The sequence below is a fragment of the Heteronotia binoei genome, chromosome 5, assembly GCF_032191835.1.
Source record: "Heteronotia binoei isolate CCM8104 ecotype False Entrance Well chromosome 5, APGP_CSIRO_Hbin_v1, whole genome shotgun sequence".
In the NCBI taxonomy this organism is placed as follows: Eukaryota; Metazoa; Chordata; class Lepidosauria; order Squamata; family Gekkonidae; genus Heteronotia; species Heteronotia binoei.
In genome coordinates this window covers 152725274-152744793 of record NC_083227.1, presented here as the reverse complement: position 1 = coordinate 152744793, position 19520 = coordinate 152725274, and the positions used below count along the sequence as shown (strand labels likewise).

Here is a 19520-nt window from a genome sequence, read left to right as displayed (position 1 = left end):
GCACTACGCGTGCAGAAAAGAACCCAGGAATTCAAATCAGTTCACATCTAGTTCACATCTACTTTCAAAAGTGATTTTTGTTTCCGGACATAAGGGTGAGTAAACAATTTATCAAGCCAACATTCGCTCGCTCATTCACTGGCGCAGTGATATCACTTGCAGGGGCTTTGGGAGGGAAGCGGTGGTGCGCTTCCGACGAGTCGCCAACGATGGAGCGTTCAAACAGAGAAACTCCGCTCAGGAACCGTCAGAAGGATTTTGTTCCTGAATTAAAGCAGTATCAAATTAGTCCGCGCCCCAGTCGTCTCAACACGGGACTCGAACAAGCTAACCACCATTCGCAGATGCTGACGTTTGGACAACCGCTTAAAATCCGACATGCTTCCGGACTCCATTCATGCTCATAGCGGGATTTTATGAACGTCTGACCTCACCCTTTGTCTCAACTTTAGTAAAATTACCTCAGCTAAGACAAACTATATCCATAATGATGAAGAAGCACTGACTATCAGTGCAAAAGTAAATAAATTTCACAATGGTGTTTATGCAGTCTAACTGACCACAAGTCACTTCTTGACTGTTTTACCATAAACAAGGAAACACCTCTAACTTTGTTTCCCTATACACAACAAATAACCGTGTTTAATGAGTACAACTAAACATGCACCTACCACCTGGGAAGATCATTATTCATGAGCCTCACATTGAGCCATCTACTGTAACAGATATCTCACTGTGCTATTCCTCCTCCAGCTCCAGTCCTCACATTAAAATCCATGCCAGCACTCCTCTTTAGGACAAACAGATAGCAAGGACAGCTGCCACCCTGCCACATATTCTCAGCTAGGTATGCAGGGAATGGCCATATGAAAAATTACTATTTTTCGGTCCATTAGACACTCCGGACCATCAGACGCAGGTGCCTGACTGGGAGACAAGCGGCGAGATCGCTCCCTCCACCCCCACTGCAAACCCAGCACTTCGCAGGGAGCGAGCTTGCCGCTTGTCTCCCAGCCAGGCACGCAGGCGCGGGGGAAGCACGCCGCCCCCTCCACAGCCGGTGCTCGCGAAGCGCTGGGTTTGCGGAGGGGGCGGGTGCTTCCTCCGTGCCTGTCTGCCTGGCTTCAGCTGATGCTTACAGCAAGCGCCAGGATCGCTCCCTCCGCCCTCCAATCCCAGCGCTTGCTTTAAGCATCAGCTGAAGCCAGACAGACAGGCACGGAGGAAGCACCCACCCCCTCCGCAAACCCAGCGCTTTGCGAGCGCCGGCTGTGGAGGGGGCGGCGTGCTTTCTCCGTGCCTGTCTGCCTGGCTTCAGCTCTGATGCTTAAAGCAAGCGCTGGAATCGGAGGGCGGAGGGAGCGATCCTGGCGCTTGCTGTAAGCGTCAGAGCTGGAGCCAGGCAGGCGCGGGGGAAGCGCCGGGATCAGAGGCGGAGGCAGCGGATCGCCCCCCCCCCGGAGGAAAGTATGCACCTTCGGTCCATAAGACGCACACACTTCTCCCCCCATTATTTTGGGGGGGGGGAGTGCGTCTTACGGTGCGAAAAATACGGTACTTCCCACCCCACCCACCAGACAATTCTACATGTGCTTCTACTACAGAGGGAAAAGACAATATTTTCCCTTTCAGTTGGGTTAAATAAATATGTTCGGAATATGAAGTGTATGAGGTTCAGTGAGTTGTGGTGTGTTTTGAACTGACAGAGATGGGATGCGGGCAGGTGTTCTAACTACAATCTCCTGATCCACAGAGCAAGCACAACAGAGGTTGAGTGGAACTCTTTAAAAAAAACAAAAACAGACACCTGGAATCAGAAATATTTAGTAGTTAGGGCTGTCACTTTCAGAAAATAACTGATGTCATTTCTTAGACGTTTAAGATATAAATCTGAAATATGTTCCAGAAATATATACTGGAACTCTGTGGCGCTGGATAGTTTAATGGTATCCCTTTACAACCTCGGCACCTAATCACAGTGCATGCTGAGTGCTGATTACATTTTCTATTATTTTCTGTAATTGTTCACCTAATTATATGAAACTGGCTAAGCACAATTTTTCTTGTTTCTAATTAATTGGCTTCTACTGCACATTACTGGATGTGTCTCCCACTGTTATTTGTATGTCTACATCCACTCTTATTCATTTAGGGCTATTTTCTCATTTAAATGAAATTACTTGGAATAATAACACGAGGCTAATGTAGTTACTTAACATGACCAGATTAGAACCAACTGCACTGAAAGGATGAACTCTAATCCTAGGCTGTTGTTGATTCCTCCTTTACAAAAGGTTCTATGTCAGACATCTATGGGGGACACATTATTCCAACATGCTGGGGGGGGGGGGGAGCTGGCACAAGTGCAAAGTGTTACATCAAACTGATGACCCATAACTATGCTCCTGGATAGAGTGTTTCTATGAAGGCTTCTCAAAACAGGGGGGGGGGGGGGGAGGAGGTTCCATGTGATCTTCTGTTCATGAAGTCACACTGAAACTGAAACTATATAAAGGAAATATGAACCAAGTTTTTCTCTGAAAAATCCCAGCCTCCTGAAAACACCTCTCCCCACAACCTCGGGACTTTAAAATTAGAGACAATCAGGACAAAACTCCTTGAAATTCAACACATACCAACTATTAAATCAAATCTAATTGATGGTGCTTTGTAAGAAGACGACGACGACATTGGATTCATATCCCGCCCTCCACTCCAAAGAGTCTCAGAGTAGCTCACAATCTCCTTTACCTTCCTCCCCCACAACAGACACCCTGTGAGGTAGATGAAGATATTAGATTTATATCCCGCCCTCCACTCCGAAGAGTCTCAGAGCAGCTCACAATCTCCTTTACCTTCCTCCCCCACAACAGACACCCTGTGAGGTAGATGAAGATGTTGGATTTATATCCCTCCCTCCACTCTGAAGAGTCTCAGAGCGGCTCACAATCTCCTTTCCCTTCCTCCCCCACAACAGACACCCTGTGAGGTAGATGAAGATGTTGGATTTATTCCCGCCCTCCACTCTGAAGAGTCTCAGAGCGGCTCACAATCTCCTTTCCCTTCCTCCCCCACAACAGACACCCTGTGAGGTAGATGAATATATTGGATTTATATCCCGCCCTCCACTCTGAAGAGTCTCAGAGCGGCTCACAATCTCCTTTCCCTTCCTCCCCCACAACAGACACCCTGTGAGGTAGATGAAGATATTGGATTTATATCCCTCCCTCCACTCTGAAGAGTCTCAGAGCGGCTCACAATCTCCTTTCCCTTCCTCCCCCACAACAGACACCCTGTGAGGTAGATGAAGATGTTGGATTTATTCCCGCCCTCCACTCTGAAGAGTCTCAGAGCGGCTCACAATCTCCTTTCCCTTCCTCCCCCACAACAGACACCCTGTGAGGTGGGTGGGGCTGGAGAGGGCTCTCACAGCAGCTGGAGGACAAACTCTGCCAGAGCTATGGCTGACCCAAGGCCATTCCAGCAGATGCAGGTGGAGGAGTGGGGAATCAAACCCGGTTCTCCCAGATAAGAGTCCGCACACTTAACCACTACACCAAACTGGCTCTCCTACACCAAACTGGTGTAGGAATTAAACATGTGTTTTTGGAATTAAATTAAGAATTAAACATGTGTTTGTGGAAAAAACTGAACATTTATATGAGGAAATGCCAAATGAATTTTATACCTATGAGGCAAGGCTGGCTGTGGTGACTTGCATAATGCTCACCAAATTCATGGTGTTTAAACCATTGTATTGGCACATCCAGAAAAGGGTGAGTAGCCACGGAAGAATGAAACATGACATAAATTAGGCAGCCAGAATGGGTCTTATACAAGGGTGTGATCAGGGTAATGGAGAAGCTGAGCAGGAGATAAGTATGATACACTGTACCACAACAGATACTGATGTCTTTAGAGATTTCACACAATTCTCATCAATCTACTTATCTAAAACATGAATATCCCAGGATCTCACTCCTTGAAAAGTTATATAAAGAAAATAAGTGAACAGATTTTTATTTCTTTCTCTTAACACACGCACCAGAGAACAACAAGAGTTAAATATTCATTCTGGCATTTTCCTAAAACACCTCATGGCAACACTTTCAATAAGAACCTAGGCCATGAAACAAGAAAGAAGCCATAATGAGTTTCCTTTTTCTGGCAAGAACGCTGAGGAGGAGGTGAGGAATATCCCTACCTGACGTTTTCACTCTGAGAGTGAGTATAATCAACAGGAGCCAAAAGCTGCCTACTTTCAGCATGTAAAGAACAGTACATAATGTGCTCATTCCTAACTCCTCGGCATTTCACAGGCTACTGCGGAATGCAGGGCTTTTTCCATTAGAGACTAGCTCTCAGATGCAATCACAGCCGATTCTGTGAAGTGGCTTTGGAAGTTTTCTATAACCTTCAGGACATCAGAGACAACCTCGTTAAGGACATTCCATATTTCCCAAGGACAACTAAAATTTCAGTAACCAGTGATTTCCCCAATTATGAGGTCCTCCAGGAGTTTGTCTTGGGAACAGTTTCCAAAGATTGTCACACAGCACTACGAAAGGGGAGAAGAAGACAACTTCCTTCCAAATAAACGACAGGTCCATCTGCTGGTCTTCCTGAAGATTCATTTTGGTGGTCCACTGTGCTGCACTGATCTAAAGAAAGTCACATGATCCGAAGTCTGTTCTACCTACTACGTACCTGTTTGCTCAGACCAACAACCCGTCGACCATGAAACCACTTCTGAAAGATAACAGCTACTCGTTTTTTCAGTGACTCAGACTTTCACAATGTTTCACGGCAGAAGGTTTATTTTGGAATCATTAAAGCTGCCTTTAAAATGAGAGAAAATTAAGACTTCCCAGAAAAGGGTTTTTTCTTAACGCTCTAGTTATTTAAAATCAACAAAGATCAGTTAAAAGAGAACCCAGGAATAACACCTTTTATTCTTCTTCCTATGGACAAGCCACATTCACAGGACATTCTCCATTAACGCTTATAAGAAGAACAGGAGGAGTCAATGCTTGCTTTAGCTCTTGTTTGAAGTTGATTGACCCTTGAGTTGATTTTCAGCAAAAACATCAAATCCCTGGTATAAGTGCCTGTTTGAATATATATTCAAACATTCCCTGTCCAAAGAAGTACAAGTAAAATTAAAAAAAACCCCAACAAAACCTGTTACCTGTACCTCCGCAACTCATATTAAAATCTGAGACAGCATGCATTCACATCGGCCACAGGGCTGGATCTAGGGGGGGAGCAGAGGGAGCACTTGCCCTAGGTGCCACCAGATGGGGGCGCCAAATTGGGTATGGAGTCCATTCTATTCTATGGGTCCCCATAAGACAGAATGAGCCCATAAGGGAGCATCTTTTTTTAATCCCCCCCCCCCCTCAAAAAAACATGGTCCTGTTCAGCAATGAATTAACTGGGCAGTTTGGATTGATTACTCTCAGCTTCAGTGCTATATATATCTCTATAATGTGATAATTAATTACCTACAGGTTTACTATTTATCGTATGGATTTATGCCCCACTGCTTCAGAATAACAAAATGGCAAAGTTGTACAATATCTTTCTAAGTTCAAACCAAAATACATAAAAGAGGAGGGGACAAATAAGTGAAACTGTTATTTCCATACAGCTAAAGATAGCATAGGGGAAAAGCTCCACTCAAAATGTCTTTTAACAGCCCATTTTGTTATAAGAAACACCTCTGCTGTGGAGAAATGAGACTGTATTCTAATGCAGGAGCAGCTAAAGGAACAGTCAAATAAAGCATCACTTTAATGTTTAGGATCTAACACTATACTGATTTGACTGCAGTCTGCTGCAATGTAGTTCTTTTGGAGGAAGGGATGCAGGACGTTCTGAGACAAGAAAGTTTGCCAGTAGTGTAAGAATTTCCATAACTGCTACCAGAAGCCAGAGAAATAAATGACATACCAGAATTGCTTAGAGATGCTTTGAGCATCTATCAATTTGCACAGATACACAAGGACAAGTAGAACTCAACAGAACCTCTTAAGTGGCACATCTTATCTGATGGTATTCTTCTGATCCCCTTTTTCTCTACTGCTGACAGCTTATCTTCTCATGCATCATCAAAACCACTTACAGATTGTTTGCAATATAAAGGCCTTGATAGAAGGATTTAAAAAAAAAAACTCGCAGTTAAATGAGGGGAGCCAAAAATGGTTTGTGTAACAGAGTACTTGCATGTTTACATCTGCAGCTGGGCATCTCTGCATGCACAATTGCTGTAACAACGCATTTGTAACCAGACAAAACATGCATTTCATCTTAAGACTTGTTCAAAAACTATGAAGCCCTTTGCCTGTGAAGCTCATTGATACTACCGATATTAGACACTCATGAAAAACCGGCATAAATCTAAATGCATTTTTAAACTGCAAAAATCACAAATAAGCTTAAAACTGCAAACTGATAATTAGCAGTTTGCAAAACGTTAGTGGTTTACCATTCTAATTGCAAGGTAACATTTATTTGAATGTATATTTATTCATGATAACCAATTACTACCTAAACATTTAAAATAAACTCTTACTTTCCAATTAGTCAGTATGATGCTACAAACTGATGGTATAACTATTGTTCCTAATAGGTAGTTAATAATGCAACATTTTAAAATCACTCAGCAAAGCATATGTGTGGACACAGAATATCTAAGTTCCATAGAGTTGGTGGGTTTTTTGTTGTGATGCAATCTTGGACTGGTTCCATATGCACACTTTTTCCCCCATGAGCAAGGCAGATCTGAAAGTTATTTCCTTAGCTGCAGTCTAATTCCAGAGATCTCTGAAAAAAGCGGAGTTTCTCATTATGGATCTAATAGCATGATGCCACTCAATATTTCATTATAAAGAAGATCTCCCATGAACACTGAGATTTTTTTAACTGTACAAGTATATAGGAAGACAGAAAGAGAGAGTAGAGATTCTCATTGGGAAATTCCCAATGACAGTCTTACCAAGTTTAAGAACCCTGGGAAGTTTGATCTCCTTAGTTGTCAGTCTCGCACCAGTATCTTTTGTTTCATCACTTTCATTTGCCTCTCTATCCATCCCCATGTATCTTCTCCTCCGTTTCTGCAGGGGGAAGAGAACTCAGTCTCTGTGCATCTTCCCCTTGTTTTCTAACCTGTCAATATTTACATCTTTTCCCGTGCTTCTTTACCAAGCCTTCCTTTCAGTTCCCTTCATTTATCTCAATGATCATTCAGTAAATGATTGTTCAACAGTGTAAAATAACCAAAGGGTATATGCCTTTCTCACAGAAAGGTTCTCCAACCTACGTCAGAGATGACGTATTACAGGGGTGGCCAACGATAGCTCTCCAGATATTTTTTGCCTACAACTCCCATCAGCCCCAGTCAGCATGGCCAATGGCTGGGGCTGATGAGAGTCATAGGCAAAAAAACATCTGGAGAGCTACCGGTGGCCACCCCTGATGTATGAGATCACCTAGAGGTACTCTTGCCAAGCTGGAACTTCCTTTTGCTGTGATGAGAAATTACTTGCTAGGGTAAGTAAATAGTGTGGATAAAACAAAGTTCAACATTTATAGGTTTCCAAAAATACATCCCCAAGGCGTATTGTAGAAATGCTACATAAAATCAGAACACATGCTTCCACAAGCAGGAAACTTTTGCTTAAATAAACTGACTCCACTCAAAAGCCCAGAAGTTGGCTATACGACTTCGTAACCATTAATTGCTTTTGCCCTGGGATAGCTGCTATCTATTGCCCATTTTCTTTTTGCTCTCAGACAATTTTTATTAGTAACATATGGCAATATATTCAATTTCTTTCATTAATAATTACTTTTTTCTCTATCCCATATATTACTTTCTACCTCCCCCCCATTACTTGACCCCTCCGCCAGTGTACTATACTCAAAACATCATTATAAAAGGTACCCCTAATTAATAAGGACCAAAGTTCATATCCTCTCGCTTATACTTAATCATTATCCAAAATTGTCCAATGTCCTTTTATTTTCCATTCTTTTCCTACATATCTTCTGAACTGCTTCCACTCCATCTTAAATACATCCAAATCATAGTCTCTTGAAGTTCTTGTTAACTTATCCATTTCACTCCGCGTCATAACTTTAACAATCCAGTCCCATTTCTCTGGTTCCATTGCCCATTTTCTGACAGAGAGTAGCAACTTCGTCCTGAAGAACGCTCTGCCAAACCACCCCTAGGCATTGCTTAAATGCAGTCTTGATTAAAAAAAAAAAAACACAGTCAACAGCCGGAAGGGATGCACCAAGAAACCTCTCATCACTCAAGCGGCAGATCCCGATCCCTTTCCCCGCTTAAATTGAGCCCCGGAGCCTATTGCAATACCCCCACAATGTGAAAAGCACCTGCAGAATACCCGACGGTAGTCAAAGCCTCATCCTCACCTGGAATCCGGGCAGGCGGCACTTCTAGCTTCCCTTCAACAAAAGGGCCAGAGTCACAATCAACTAGCAAGGCTTGCAAAGACGGCACACCCACCATTCTGGAATTTGGCCTTTTCTTTTTTTAAATAAAAGAACGCATTTTCCAGATGAGAAAGAAACCACTCCAGTCTCTTCGGCTTCCCAGGAGCTTACCATTGCAGGCGGAGAAGCTCGGGCGCCCACACCATGGTCCGGCTCCTTTCCTTACGTGGTCGGCTGCATCTTCTTGTGCCGCCGCGGCTGCGGGGCGCCGACAGAGCGCCCGGGCAGGGCAAGAAGCACGCGAGCTCCGGCCCCCGCCTCTTCGCACTTTCCCCTAAACTCCGGGGCGCTGCGGAGGTCAGCGCGTCCGTCCCTCAGTCCCCTGCTCGGCTCCAGTGCAAGCTGCTGCCCTGGCGGGAGGAGGGCAACCCTGAGCCCAACGCGGCTCTCCCGCTGGCTGCCCTTTCTCCGCGGCTTCCTGCCGCTGCCTTGCCGAGGTAGGGAACGCGCCGCCTGCCGGGCCAGCCAATGGCAGCAGTCCGCGGCCAATCAGAGCGGGCTCGCTCACCCTCGCCGCCCGGCCGCCTTCCCCGGCTCCTGGGAGAAAGCAAGAAGGCAGAGGAGGAAGACTAAGTCGCAGGAGCGGACGGGCGTGCTTTCTAAGCTCCGCCCCCCCCCCCCTGGCTTCTGCTGCTGAGCCGCTGCCAGGCTGCTTAGGGTTGCCAAGTCCGATTCAAGAAATAGCTGGGGACTTTGGGGGGTGGCGCCAGGAGACTTTGGGGGTGGAGCCAGGAGACTTTGGGGGTGGAGCCAAGATCAAGGCTGTGGCAAGCATCTCTGAGCTCCAAAGGGAGTTCCGGCCATCACGTTGAAAGGGACGGCACACCTTTTCAATGCCTTCCTTCCCTAGGAAATCATGAAGGATAGGGGCACCTTCTTTTGGGGCTCATAGAATTGGACCCCCTGGTCCAATCTTTTGGAAACTTGGGGGGTATTTTGGGGAGAGGCACTAGATGCTATACTGAAAATTTGGTGCCCCTTGCCCCAAAAAACGGCCCCTCCAGAGCCCCAGATACCCGTGGATCAATTCTCCATGATTTTCTAAGGGAATAAATCTCCACAGGGAATAACAGAGTTCCCAGCAGACATTTCCCTCCCCTCCCTCCGCTTTCTGACGACCCTGAAGCGGGGGGAGGGCCTCCAAACCGGGGGATCCCCTGCCCCCACCTGGGGATTGGCAACCCTAAGGCTGCTCAAGGCGAAGTCACAACTAGGGTCGCCAAGTCCAATTCAAGAAATATCGGGGGGGGGGGGGGCTTTGGGGGTGGAGCCAGGAGACTTTGGGGTGGAGCCAGCAGACATTAGGGGCGGAGCCAGGAGCAAGGGTGTGACCAGCATAAATGAACTCCAAAAGGGAGTTCCGGCCATCGCATTGAAAAGGACGGCGCACCTTTTCAATGCCCTCCATCCATAGGAAATCATGAAGGATAGGGGCACCTTCTTTTGGGGGCTCATAGAATTGGACCCCCTGGTCCAATCTTTTTGAAACTTGGGGGGTATTTTGGGGAGAGGCACTGGATGCTATACTGAAGATTTACTCCAAAAAACAGCCACCCAGAACCCCAGATACCCACGGATCAATTCTCCCTGATTTTCTATGGGAATAAATCTCCATAGGGAATAGCAGAGTTCCCAGCAGACATTTCCCTCCCCTCTCCCCCCCCCCACCTTTCTGACGACCCTGAAGCCGGGGAGGGTCTCCAAACCGGGGGATCCCCTGCCCCCACCTGGGGATTGGCAACCCTAGTCACAACGCCTGTTTTTCGCTCTCCCCCCCCCCCCTTCGTTGTCACGCGTTGGGCGATGCAGCTGCAAGCGGCTAGAACGCGAAGAAGAGCTTCCTCCCTGCCTGGCTCTATGTTCCTTTTGAAACCAAAGAGTGTTGGAATCGCCACCTTTCGCGCCTCCGCCGCCTCTGCAAACCGCAGGCAACAAAGCGAGTCGTAAAAGGTGGTCTTTTGAGGCAGGCTAATTGGCCGGCTGGCGGAGGAGCGGCTGCACTTTCTCGTCCCGGGTCGCTGAGGCCACTGGCATCGCCCACTGCAACCCTTTCTGCCTGCGGTGGAAGAAGAGACGTGACAAGTGCTGTTTCTTTCATCCGACAGTGACAGGGAAAGCCGAACTTCTTCCTACCCTGGAGTCACTAAAGAAAGCCTCTTTGGATGTCAGGTGCAGGTGGTCTCGCTAAGGGAAGTAAATTATCGGAGGGGAGAATGAAACAAATCTATTGCCAGCATTTGTGAGTTCAGACATACCAAAAGAACCCTGACAGCATGAGTACCATTTTTAAAAACTGGACTTGTTTCCAAATAATAAGAAGAAGGTATTGGATTTATATCCCGCCCGTCACTCCAAAGAGTCTCAGAGCGGCTCACAATCTCCTTTCCCTTCCTCCCCCACAACAGACACCCTGTGAGGTAGATGAAGAAATTGGATTTATATCCCGCCCTCCACTCCGAAGAGTCTCAGAGCGGCTCACAATCTCCTTTCCCTTCCTCCCCCACAACAGACACCCTGTGAGGTCGATGAAGATATTGGATTTATATCCCGCCCTCCACTCCAAAGAGTCTCAGAGCGGCTCACAATCTCCTTTCCCTTCCTCCCCCACAACAGACACCCTGTGAGGTAGATGAAGATATTGGATTTATATCCCACCCTCCACTCCGAAGAGTCTCAGAGCGGCTCACAATCTCCTTTCCCTTCCTCCCCCACAACAGACACCCTGTGAGGTAGATGAAGATATTAGATTTATATCCCACCCTCCACTCCGAAGAGTCTCAGAGCAGCTCACAATCTCCTTCACCTTCCTCCCCCACAACAGACACCCTGTGTGGTAGATGAAGATATTGGATTTATATCCCGCCTCCACTCCGAAGAGTCTCAGAGCAGCTCACAATCTCCTTTCCCTTCCTCCCCCACAACAGACACCCTGTGAGGTGGGTGGAGCTGGAGAGAGCTCTCACAGCAGCTGCCCTTTCAAGGACAACCTCTGCCAGAGCTATGGCTGACCCAAGGCCATGCTAGCAGGTGCAAGGGGAGGAGTGGGGAATCAAACCCGTTTCTCCCAGATACGAGTCCGCACACTTAACCACTACACCAAACTGGCTCTCCTTGTGGCACCAAGGCTAATTTTATAGGAGTTAACTACAGGTTACAGGGGTGTCAAACTCATTTGTTATGAGGGCAGGATCAGATATGAATGAGACTTTGTTTTCTTTGTATTTCTCCTACGGGATCCAGGAAACTGGGCAAAGGAAGCTGTGCCTCTTTCCTTCCTTGCTCAGGAGGGGAAGGAGCCTCAGCCAATAGAAGGAAGTGAGGCTTGGCTTAGTAGCTCTGCTGGGCAGTTGAGCAAGCCTTGCAAAGCAAACATGTTATGCAGAAGGAAGCAAGATATAGGCAGAAGGAAGCAGATGACAGACAGTTGCTCGGGGGCTTGATAAGAGCCCTCTGGGGGCCTGATTTGGCCCCTGGACTGCATGTTTGACACCCCTGGGTTACATTGTTTGCAGGTCTATTCTGGGGAGTTTCAAACCCAACTTTCACAGGGAAACTTAATTTCAGATGCAGGGGCGGGGGGAGTGTCTGGTTGCAGTGAAGAGCGTGGTATGTAGGGAGTGGCTGTTTAATCACACACACACACCTCGAACTCCACGGCCCTGGAGAGCAGCTATTTTTCTAGCTGGGGAAACACAGGTGTACTGATGAGCAACATATACATTTCCCCAGTGGACAATCAGCAGCTTCCTGGGGCAGTTTCAGGTCAGGAAAACAGTGGACAGAACAAGGACTTTCTTCCTATGTATCACAGACCTGATCTGAATTGGGGCCCCATGCACTTGAGAATTAAGCTTCGCAAATTTATGAAAAGAAAAGGATGATATTGGATTTATACTGCACCCTCCAAATCTCAGAGTGGCTCACAATCTCCTTTATCTTCCTCCCCCACAACAGACACCCTGTGAAGAACATAAGAACATAAACGAAGCCATGTTGGATGGCCCATTCAGTCCAACACTCTGTCTCACACAGTGGCCAAAAAAACCTCAAGTGCCATCAGGAGGTTCACAAGTGGGGCTAGAAGCCCTTCTACTTTGCCCCCCCCCCCCAAGCACCAAGAATACAGAGCATCACTGCCCCAGACAGTTCCAATAATATGTGTTGGCTAATAGCCATTGATGGACCTCTGCTCCGTATTTTTATCCAATCCCCTCTTGAAGCTGGCTATGCTTGTACCTGCAGCCACCTCCTGTGGCAGTGAATTCCACATGTTAATCATCACCCTTTGGGTGAAGAAGTACTTCCTTTTATCCGTTCTAACCCGACTGCTCAGCAATTTCATTAAATGCCCACGAGTTCTTGTATTGTGTGAGGTGGGTGGAGCTGAGAGGGCTCTCACAGCAGCTGCCCTTTCAAGGACAACCTCTGCCAAAGCTATGGCTGACCCAAGGCCATGCTAGCAGGTGCAAGGGGAGGAGTGGGGAATCAAACCCGTTTCTCCCAGATACGAGTCCGCACACTTAACCACTACACCAAACTGGCTCTCCTTGTGGCGCCAAGGCTAATTTTATAGGAGAACTACAGGTTACAGGGGTCTCAAACCCATTTGTTATGAGGGCTGGATCAGATATGAATGAGACTTTGTTTTCTTTGTATTTCTCCTACGGGATCCAGGAAACTGGGCAAAGGAAGCTGTGGCTCTTTCCTTCCTTGCTCAGGAGGGGAAGGAGCCTCAGCCAATAGAAGGAAGTGAGGCTTGGCTTAGTAGCTCTGCTGGGCAGTTGAGCAAGCCTTGCAAAGCAAACTGTTATGCAGAAGGAAGCAAGATATAGGCAGAAGGAAGCAGATGACAGCCAGTTGCTCGGGGGCTTGATAAGAGCCCTCTGGGGGCCTGATTTGGCCCCTGGACTGCATGTTTGACACCCCTGGGTTACATTGTTTGCAGGTCTATTCTGGGGAGTTTCAAACCCAACTTTCACAGGGAAACTTAATTTCAGATGCAGGGGCGGGGGGAGTGTCTGGTTGCAGTGAAGAGCATGGTACGCAGGGAGTGGATGTTTAATCACACACACACACCTCGAACTCCATGGCCCTGGAGAGCAGCTATTTTTCTAGCTGGGGAAACACAGGTGTACTGATGAGCAACATATACATTTCCCCAGTGGACAATCAGCAGCTTCCTGGGGCAGTTTCAGGTCAGGAAAACAGTGGACAGAACAAGGACTTTCTTCCTATGTATCACAGACCTGATCTGAATTGGGGCCCCATGCACTTGAGAATTAAGCTTCGCAAATTTATGAAAAGAAAAGGATGATATTGGATTTATACTGCACCCTCCAAATCTCAGAGTGGCTCACAATCTCCTTTATCTTCCTCCCCCACAACAGACACCCTGTGAAGAACATAAGAACATAAACGAAGCCATGTTGGATGGCCCATTCAGGCCAACACTCTGTCTCACACAGTGGCCAAAAAAACCTCAAGTGCCATCAGGAGGTTCACAAGTGGGGCTAGAAGCCCTTCTACTTTGCCCCCCCCCAAGCACCAAGAATACAGAGCATCACTGCCCCAGACAGTTCCAATAATATGTGTTGGCTAATAGCCATTGATGGACCTCTGCTCCGTATTTTTATCCAATCCCCTCTTGAAGCTGGTTATGCTTGTAGCTGCAGCCACCTCCTGTGGCAGTGAATTCCACATGTTAATCATCACCCTTTGGGTGAAGAAGTACTTCCTTTTATCCGTTCTAACCCGACTGCTCAGCAATTTCATTGAATGCCCACGAGTTCTTGTATTGTGTGAGGTGGGTGGAGCTGAGAGGGCTCTCACAGCAGCTGCCCTTTCAAGGACAACCTCTGCCAGAGCTATGGCTGACCCAAGGCCATTCCAGCAGGTGCAAGTGATGGAGTGGGGAATCAAACCCGGTTCTCCCAGATAAGAGTCTGCACACTTAACCACTACACCAAACTGGCTCCCCAGTTCCAGTCATGGAATTCCTTGCTCCCATCGGGTTTGACAAGACATGGGGGCAGCCCTGTGAACAGGATAACATAGTCAGACCCTCAGCTGCCGCACAAAAATCTACTTTTTTGTCAATTCAAATGGTGGTAAATTCATCATTTTGTATGTTCACTTGAGAGACATTAAGTGACTTCTGCTTAGCTGTATTTCACACCAGTGCAGGAACGTATGTTAGGAAGAATCAGGGTTTTAACATAGTTTTGCATCTGTTGATTTTAATGCTTATTGTTTTATCAAATCGTTTTATGTTGACTTTTGTTTTGTTGTTACCTGCCTTGGGTCCTGAGATGCTCTGAAGAAAAGTTGGCATATCAATAGCTTTAATGAATTAATATGTGTTTGAATTCCGAGCAGGTATGAACCACCATAGTTCACATTGCAAGCAGAGACATTTTCTCCAAATCATTGCAAACAACCAAAATTACACATTTGGTAGTGGCATGGAAGAAATTGCCCAATCCTGTGCTGAACTGCTTTGTATGAACAGCTCACAATGCCACAATAAGTGCTTCATGAAGCGATTTAAATCCTCTTCTGTGTGATAGTTGCCCCATGTAAAAACTGTAGGTATCACAGCGGCTATGAACCAGAAAGTGCAGCCTTCAGCAAGCAACTGCCTAAGGTTTAGCACTCATCTGCAACTTGGGAACAATAAAACTGGTCATAAGGTTGCAAGTCTGAGCAACCTTATTGGGAAGGGAGTCCCACAGAAACCAATTGTACCCACAAAGTGCTTAACTAATGCATCTTTTTTATCTATTATTACTTCAGCGTCCACAATAATTCAGCGTCAGCAATAACACTGCTAATGATAATGAAATAACATGTGCAAAGCACTTTATATGTGTGCAAAGTACTATACATGTAAAGTATGCTTAGTACTATGTAAAGTAGACCATCTAAGACATTTGAGGGATACTACTGTAGAAGAGACATAATTATTTTTCTGCTAGAATATCAGCAGAAATTGCCTTAATGTGGGAGGCTTAAGACATAAAGTTCAACAATAGTGATGATCATGTAATGAGATGGGTGGCATATATAACAAGAATGGTTCTGTTATATAATTTATTACTGTATCTGAATCTTTTTGGTTCAAATGGTCACTTTCGGCCTAAAATCTTCCAGCATGAGCAATGAAAACTTTATCTTCCAGTATGAGCAATGAAAACTTTATGCAAGTATCCAAAGGTCTTCCAACCCAAGAGAATTGCATTGCTCATAGAACACATCAAAACACAACCTGTTTCATATTGATATGCCGTGCTGCTTGGCTATTGTGCCACTCACTGCTTTAGTGATGATTCCTTCTATTTAAGGTTAGAAAAGAAGTTCATAAATCTGTCTATCCTGAACATTATGCTTTTAACCAGAAATTCAAAGAAGGGGAGGAGATAGAAGGTGATGAAGGTTTTCTCTTTTTTCTGTGTTATAATCTTCAGTTACAAAACAAAATACCCATTTGACAAAAGACTGAATGATTCATTGTCAGTGAGTCAGAAACTAGCTGTAATTTTTTTTTCCCGTCTGTGCCGCTGTAACAATACAGCTGCTGCTGCTTTACATACATGTTGCCTGTAATTTTAGTGACAAGGGTAATTGCAGTCCATGTACATGGGATTCATTAATTTGTGTTTAGTTATAGTCCACTTTTTATGCTGGGATCTAGAGGAAGATGAGCAAAAGAATCAGAAGTAATAATCAGCAAAGCTGACCTTTCTTTGCCTCTCCCCCCACCCACCCACCCACAGTGGCAAAGTGGGTCTGAAAATATTGGTTGCCAGGAGACAAAGGGGGTCTACCCACAACTATGAGGCTATCATTTAATTTTTATAAGAAATAAATAAAATATTTTTAAAAAATACATTAGTGGGAAAAAGGTACATTAAAACTTTTGCAAAATATTTTTTTATTATTATTTCTATTAAAATAGTAATATTTTAGTTGCATTACAGTAATAATATTGGAACTTCTATTATATTTTCAAGCTACTAAAAGGTCATTAACATTTTTAACATATTGCCTAATATTTAAAGGGGCTCACTTGCCACTGGGCAAGCTGACACCCTGGCCAATCCACCACTGCCCACCGATACCTAGCACTTTGTCATTTGTCCCAAAACTCCTAGGAGAGTTTCAGAGGCAAAATGCATCGCAGCATACAGTGCTACAGCAATGAAGGAGAGGATCACCTTTCTTCCATCTACAGCGAAACAAGGCTCAAAAAGAAAAGAGGCAATTTTACCAAATTCCTACTCATTGCTGTGGGCCACCATCCAGTTGCACATTTTGATTGTCTTCCAGTCTTGAGAGAGGAATGAGCTACTTCAGGAAACCAATTCCTTCTGTGAACTCTTCCACTGGATTCAGCCCTGTGAATGCTTATGCCTTCCTCTTTCCATTTGTTTGACTATTGGTGTGTTGTTTTGTTTTAGGATGTGCTTCAGGATGCCCATATACATCATGCAAACGATTTCATTATGATTCATACCCTTAGGCACCATCTAATCCTAGTCCTAAAGCTAAGGGCAGATAAAAAGGAAATCTTCTAAACTGCGTTCTACCCAACCTTCATAGGACTTCCTAATTCATTGCTGGAGTCTGGGATCCACAGGATATCAGTTCAAAGCCTGTACTCTTTCAGGCTGCTAAAAGTGTGCACTAGGCTCTAAACTGTTGTTTAAGTTAACAGACAAGGGGTACAAGTGTAACAATGACATAAGAAAAAACTTCTACCCTGCTAGAGTGTCTGTAAAGTGTTGTCTGCAGCTAATATTCTGGATAGTGAAGGGTGAAGCATTCCCAAGCTACACATTATGTTTATTCTATACTTATTTTTAAATCCATCTACTACTTTTTAAAAATCCCTACAGGCAAATGATGAAGCCAGTTACTGCCCAGTCTTTAAACTGTGCTTCCTGGGGAAAGTGATTGAAAGAGCCATAGAAGACTGACATCACAATCCACGGAGGTGGTCGAAAGTCTTTTGGGAGCAGACGAGCCGCTACGTGGGTGCAGGAAGGGTTTGCGCCGACATATGACCGGCGCCACCACAGTGGAGGGGAGTTACGTGGGCGGGGGGCTGCCCGAGTGCCACTCCACCGAGGGCAGTGGCACCTGAGGACTGCGCCCGAGCATGGGCGGAAGTGAGGCGGAGCATGGCGTTCAGGCAGAGGAGGGAGTGAAGTTGGGGGCGCGGCCAGGCTTAGGCAGCTTCCTGAGCAGTTTGGTCCATGACACCCCCCCCCCCCCGAGAGGCGCAACATTACGCCTGCAAAAATAGCGGCATGTCCCATAGGCACTCGTTGAAAGCAAAACATAGGTCTCCTCCACCGCTGGCGGAAGCTCGCAAACCCCTTAAGGAGCGGTGTGATTGCCTCCCCGGCACCCAATCATGGCACCCCCTTCCTAGAAATTCTTCCACTCTGCCTCGCACAACTCAGTTGTTAGGGACAGGTTCGCATGGTGGGAAGTTCTGCCAGTGAGCTCCTGGCCATACAGACTTAGAGTGAGGGACAGGCAGGCACGTTGGTGACAGGTTTTGCACTGTGCAGTTGCTTTGACAGTGTCTTTGACTTGCCCACTCCCCTGTGCTGCTGCCTGCTCCCTTCCCTTGGTCTGCCCTCTGCCGCATTCCCAACCCCTGGAAGGGCACGGGGGGGGGGGGGTGGTGGCAGCTGCCCCAATGTGGGGAGGGGGGGTCAGAGACTGTCCCTTTAAGAGAGTGCCCAGCTGAAATGCACCCTGCTCTTCCAGCTGCTGCCCCTGCAGGTGCTCTTGATCTCTGTCTCCATTTTGCAGGTGGAACTCCAACACAGAGGCTTCCACATGTTGCTCCACCACCCCCACCCCCACTCCCTCAGCTGCTTCTGCCTGCGCTCAGAATGGAGCCCCGCCCACGGCGAGACTACCCAGCGTGCTCCAGGGAGACTGTTGCACTCTGTTCCGGAAAAATAAAGTCTGAGCTGCGCCCTTTGTTGTTATTACCTTTAAAGCCCTATATGGCCGAGGACCTGCCTACCTTAGGGACTGCCTCTCTCCATATGTTCCCCAGAGAGCACTGAGATCCAGCTCCCAAAGTCTTCTAAAAATCCCTGGACCAAAGGAGGCCAAACTAAGAGTAACAAGAGAGCAGGCCTTCTCAGTAATGGCTCCCCACTGGTGGAATCAGCTACCGGAGGAAGTGCGAGCCCTGCGGGACCTTAACCAATTCTGCAAGGCTTGCAAAACTACCCTCTTCCAACAAGCTTATAGGGAACTCTGAATGTGACATCTAGCCATCTGGATAGACATCCCACTGAATGTAGCACCTTTAATTTACTATGGTTTTATAATTTTTATGTAACTTTTAAACTGTATTTTAACTGTGTCTTTTATGAATTGTATAACTGATCATGGTATATGCCATGTCCTGTTAGCCGCCCTGAGCCTGCTTCGGCGGGGAGGGCGGGATATTAATAATAATAATAATAATAATAATAATAATAATAATAATAATAATAATAATAATAATAATAATTATTATTATTATTATTATTATTATTATTATTATTATTATTATTATTATTATTATTATTATTATTATTATCTCCTGCTTGGCATCTGCTGCATGTTCCCAGGGCAACCCCCCGTCTGCGGCCTCTCTGAGGGAATGCCTGGGAGGGTGGGCAGACTTGGTTCTTGGGGGCAGGGAATGGGCTATGAGCCAGCATGCTGCCCCCCGCGTGGCTGGACAAGGGGGGGGGGTGCCGCCCCTCAGCCTGCTTGGGCTGATGGCCTACCCAACTGCACAGGGCTGCTGTGCGCTGGGCACTTGTGGGGGGGCGCTGAAGTGGATGCATGCCCAGTGGCTCACACTCTGAGTTCTGCAGCCCCCAGGGGAGTTGTTCCTTACACATAGCAGGGGGCGGCAGCAGGGAAACTCCGGGGGGGGGGCAGTGCTCCAGGGGGTATCTTTTGGACTTGGTCTGGCTGCTCCC

General features: G+C 46.4%; 1 protein-coding gene across 3 annotated transcripts in view; it reads right to left on the bottom strand.

Moving 5' to 3' along the window:
• Window positions 1-8718, bottom strand: part of HTR4 (5-hydroxytryptamine receptor 4) — a 360697-nt gene extending 351979 nt beyond the window's left edge. For 2 of the 3 annotated variants that reach the window (XM_060240605.1, XM_060240603.1), the window contains exon 1: window positions 8632-8712. In XM_060240605.1, the coding sequence (XP_060096588.1) occupies window positions 8632-8666 (35 nt within the window). In that variant the 5' untranslated portion in view covers window positions 8667-8712. Of the gene's footprint in view, window positions 1-8631 lie in introns of all 3 variants that reach the window. The other variant, XM_060240604.1, reaches the window with a different exon arrangement.
• Between the last annotated feature and the right edge of the window lie 10802 nt (window positions 8719-19520).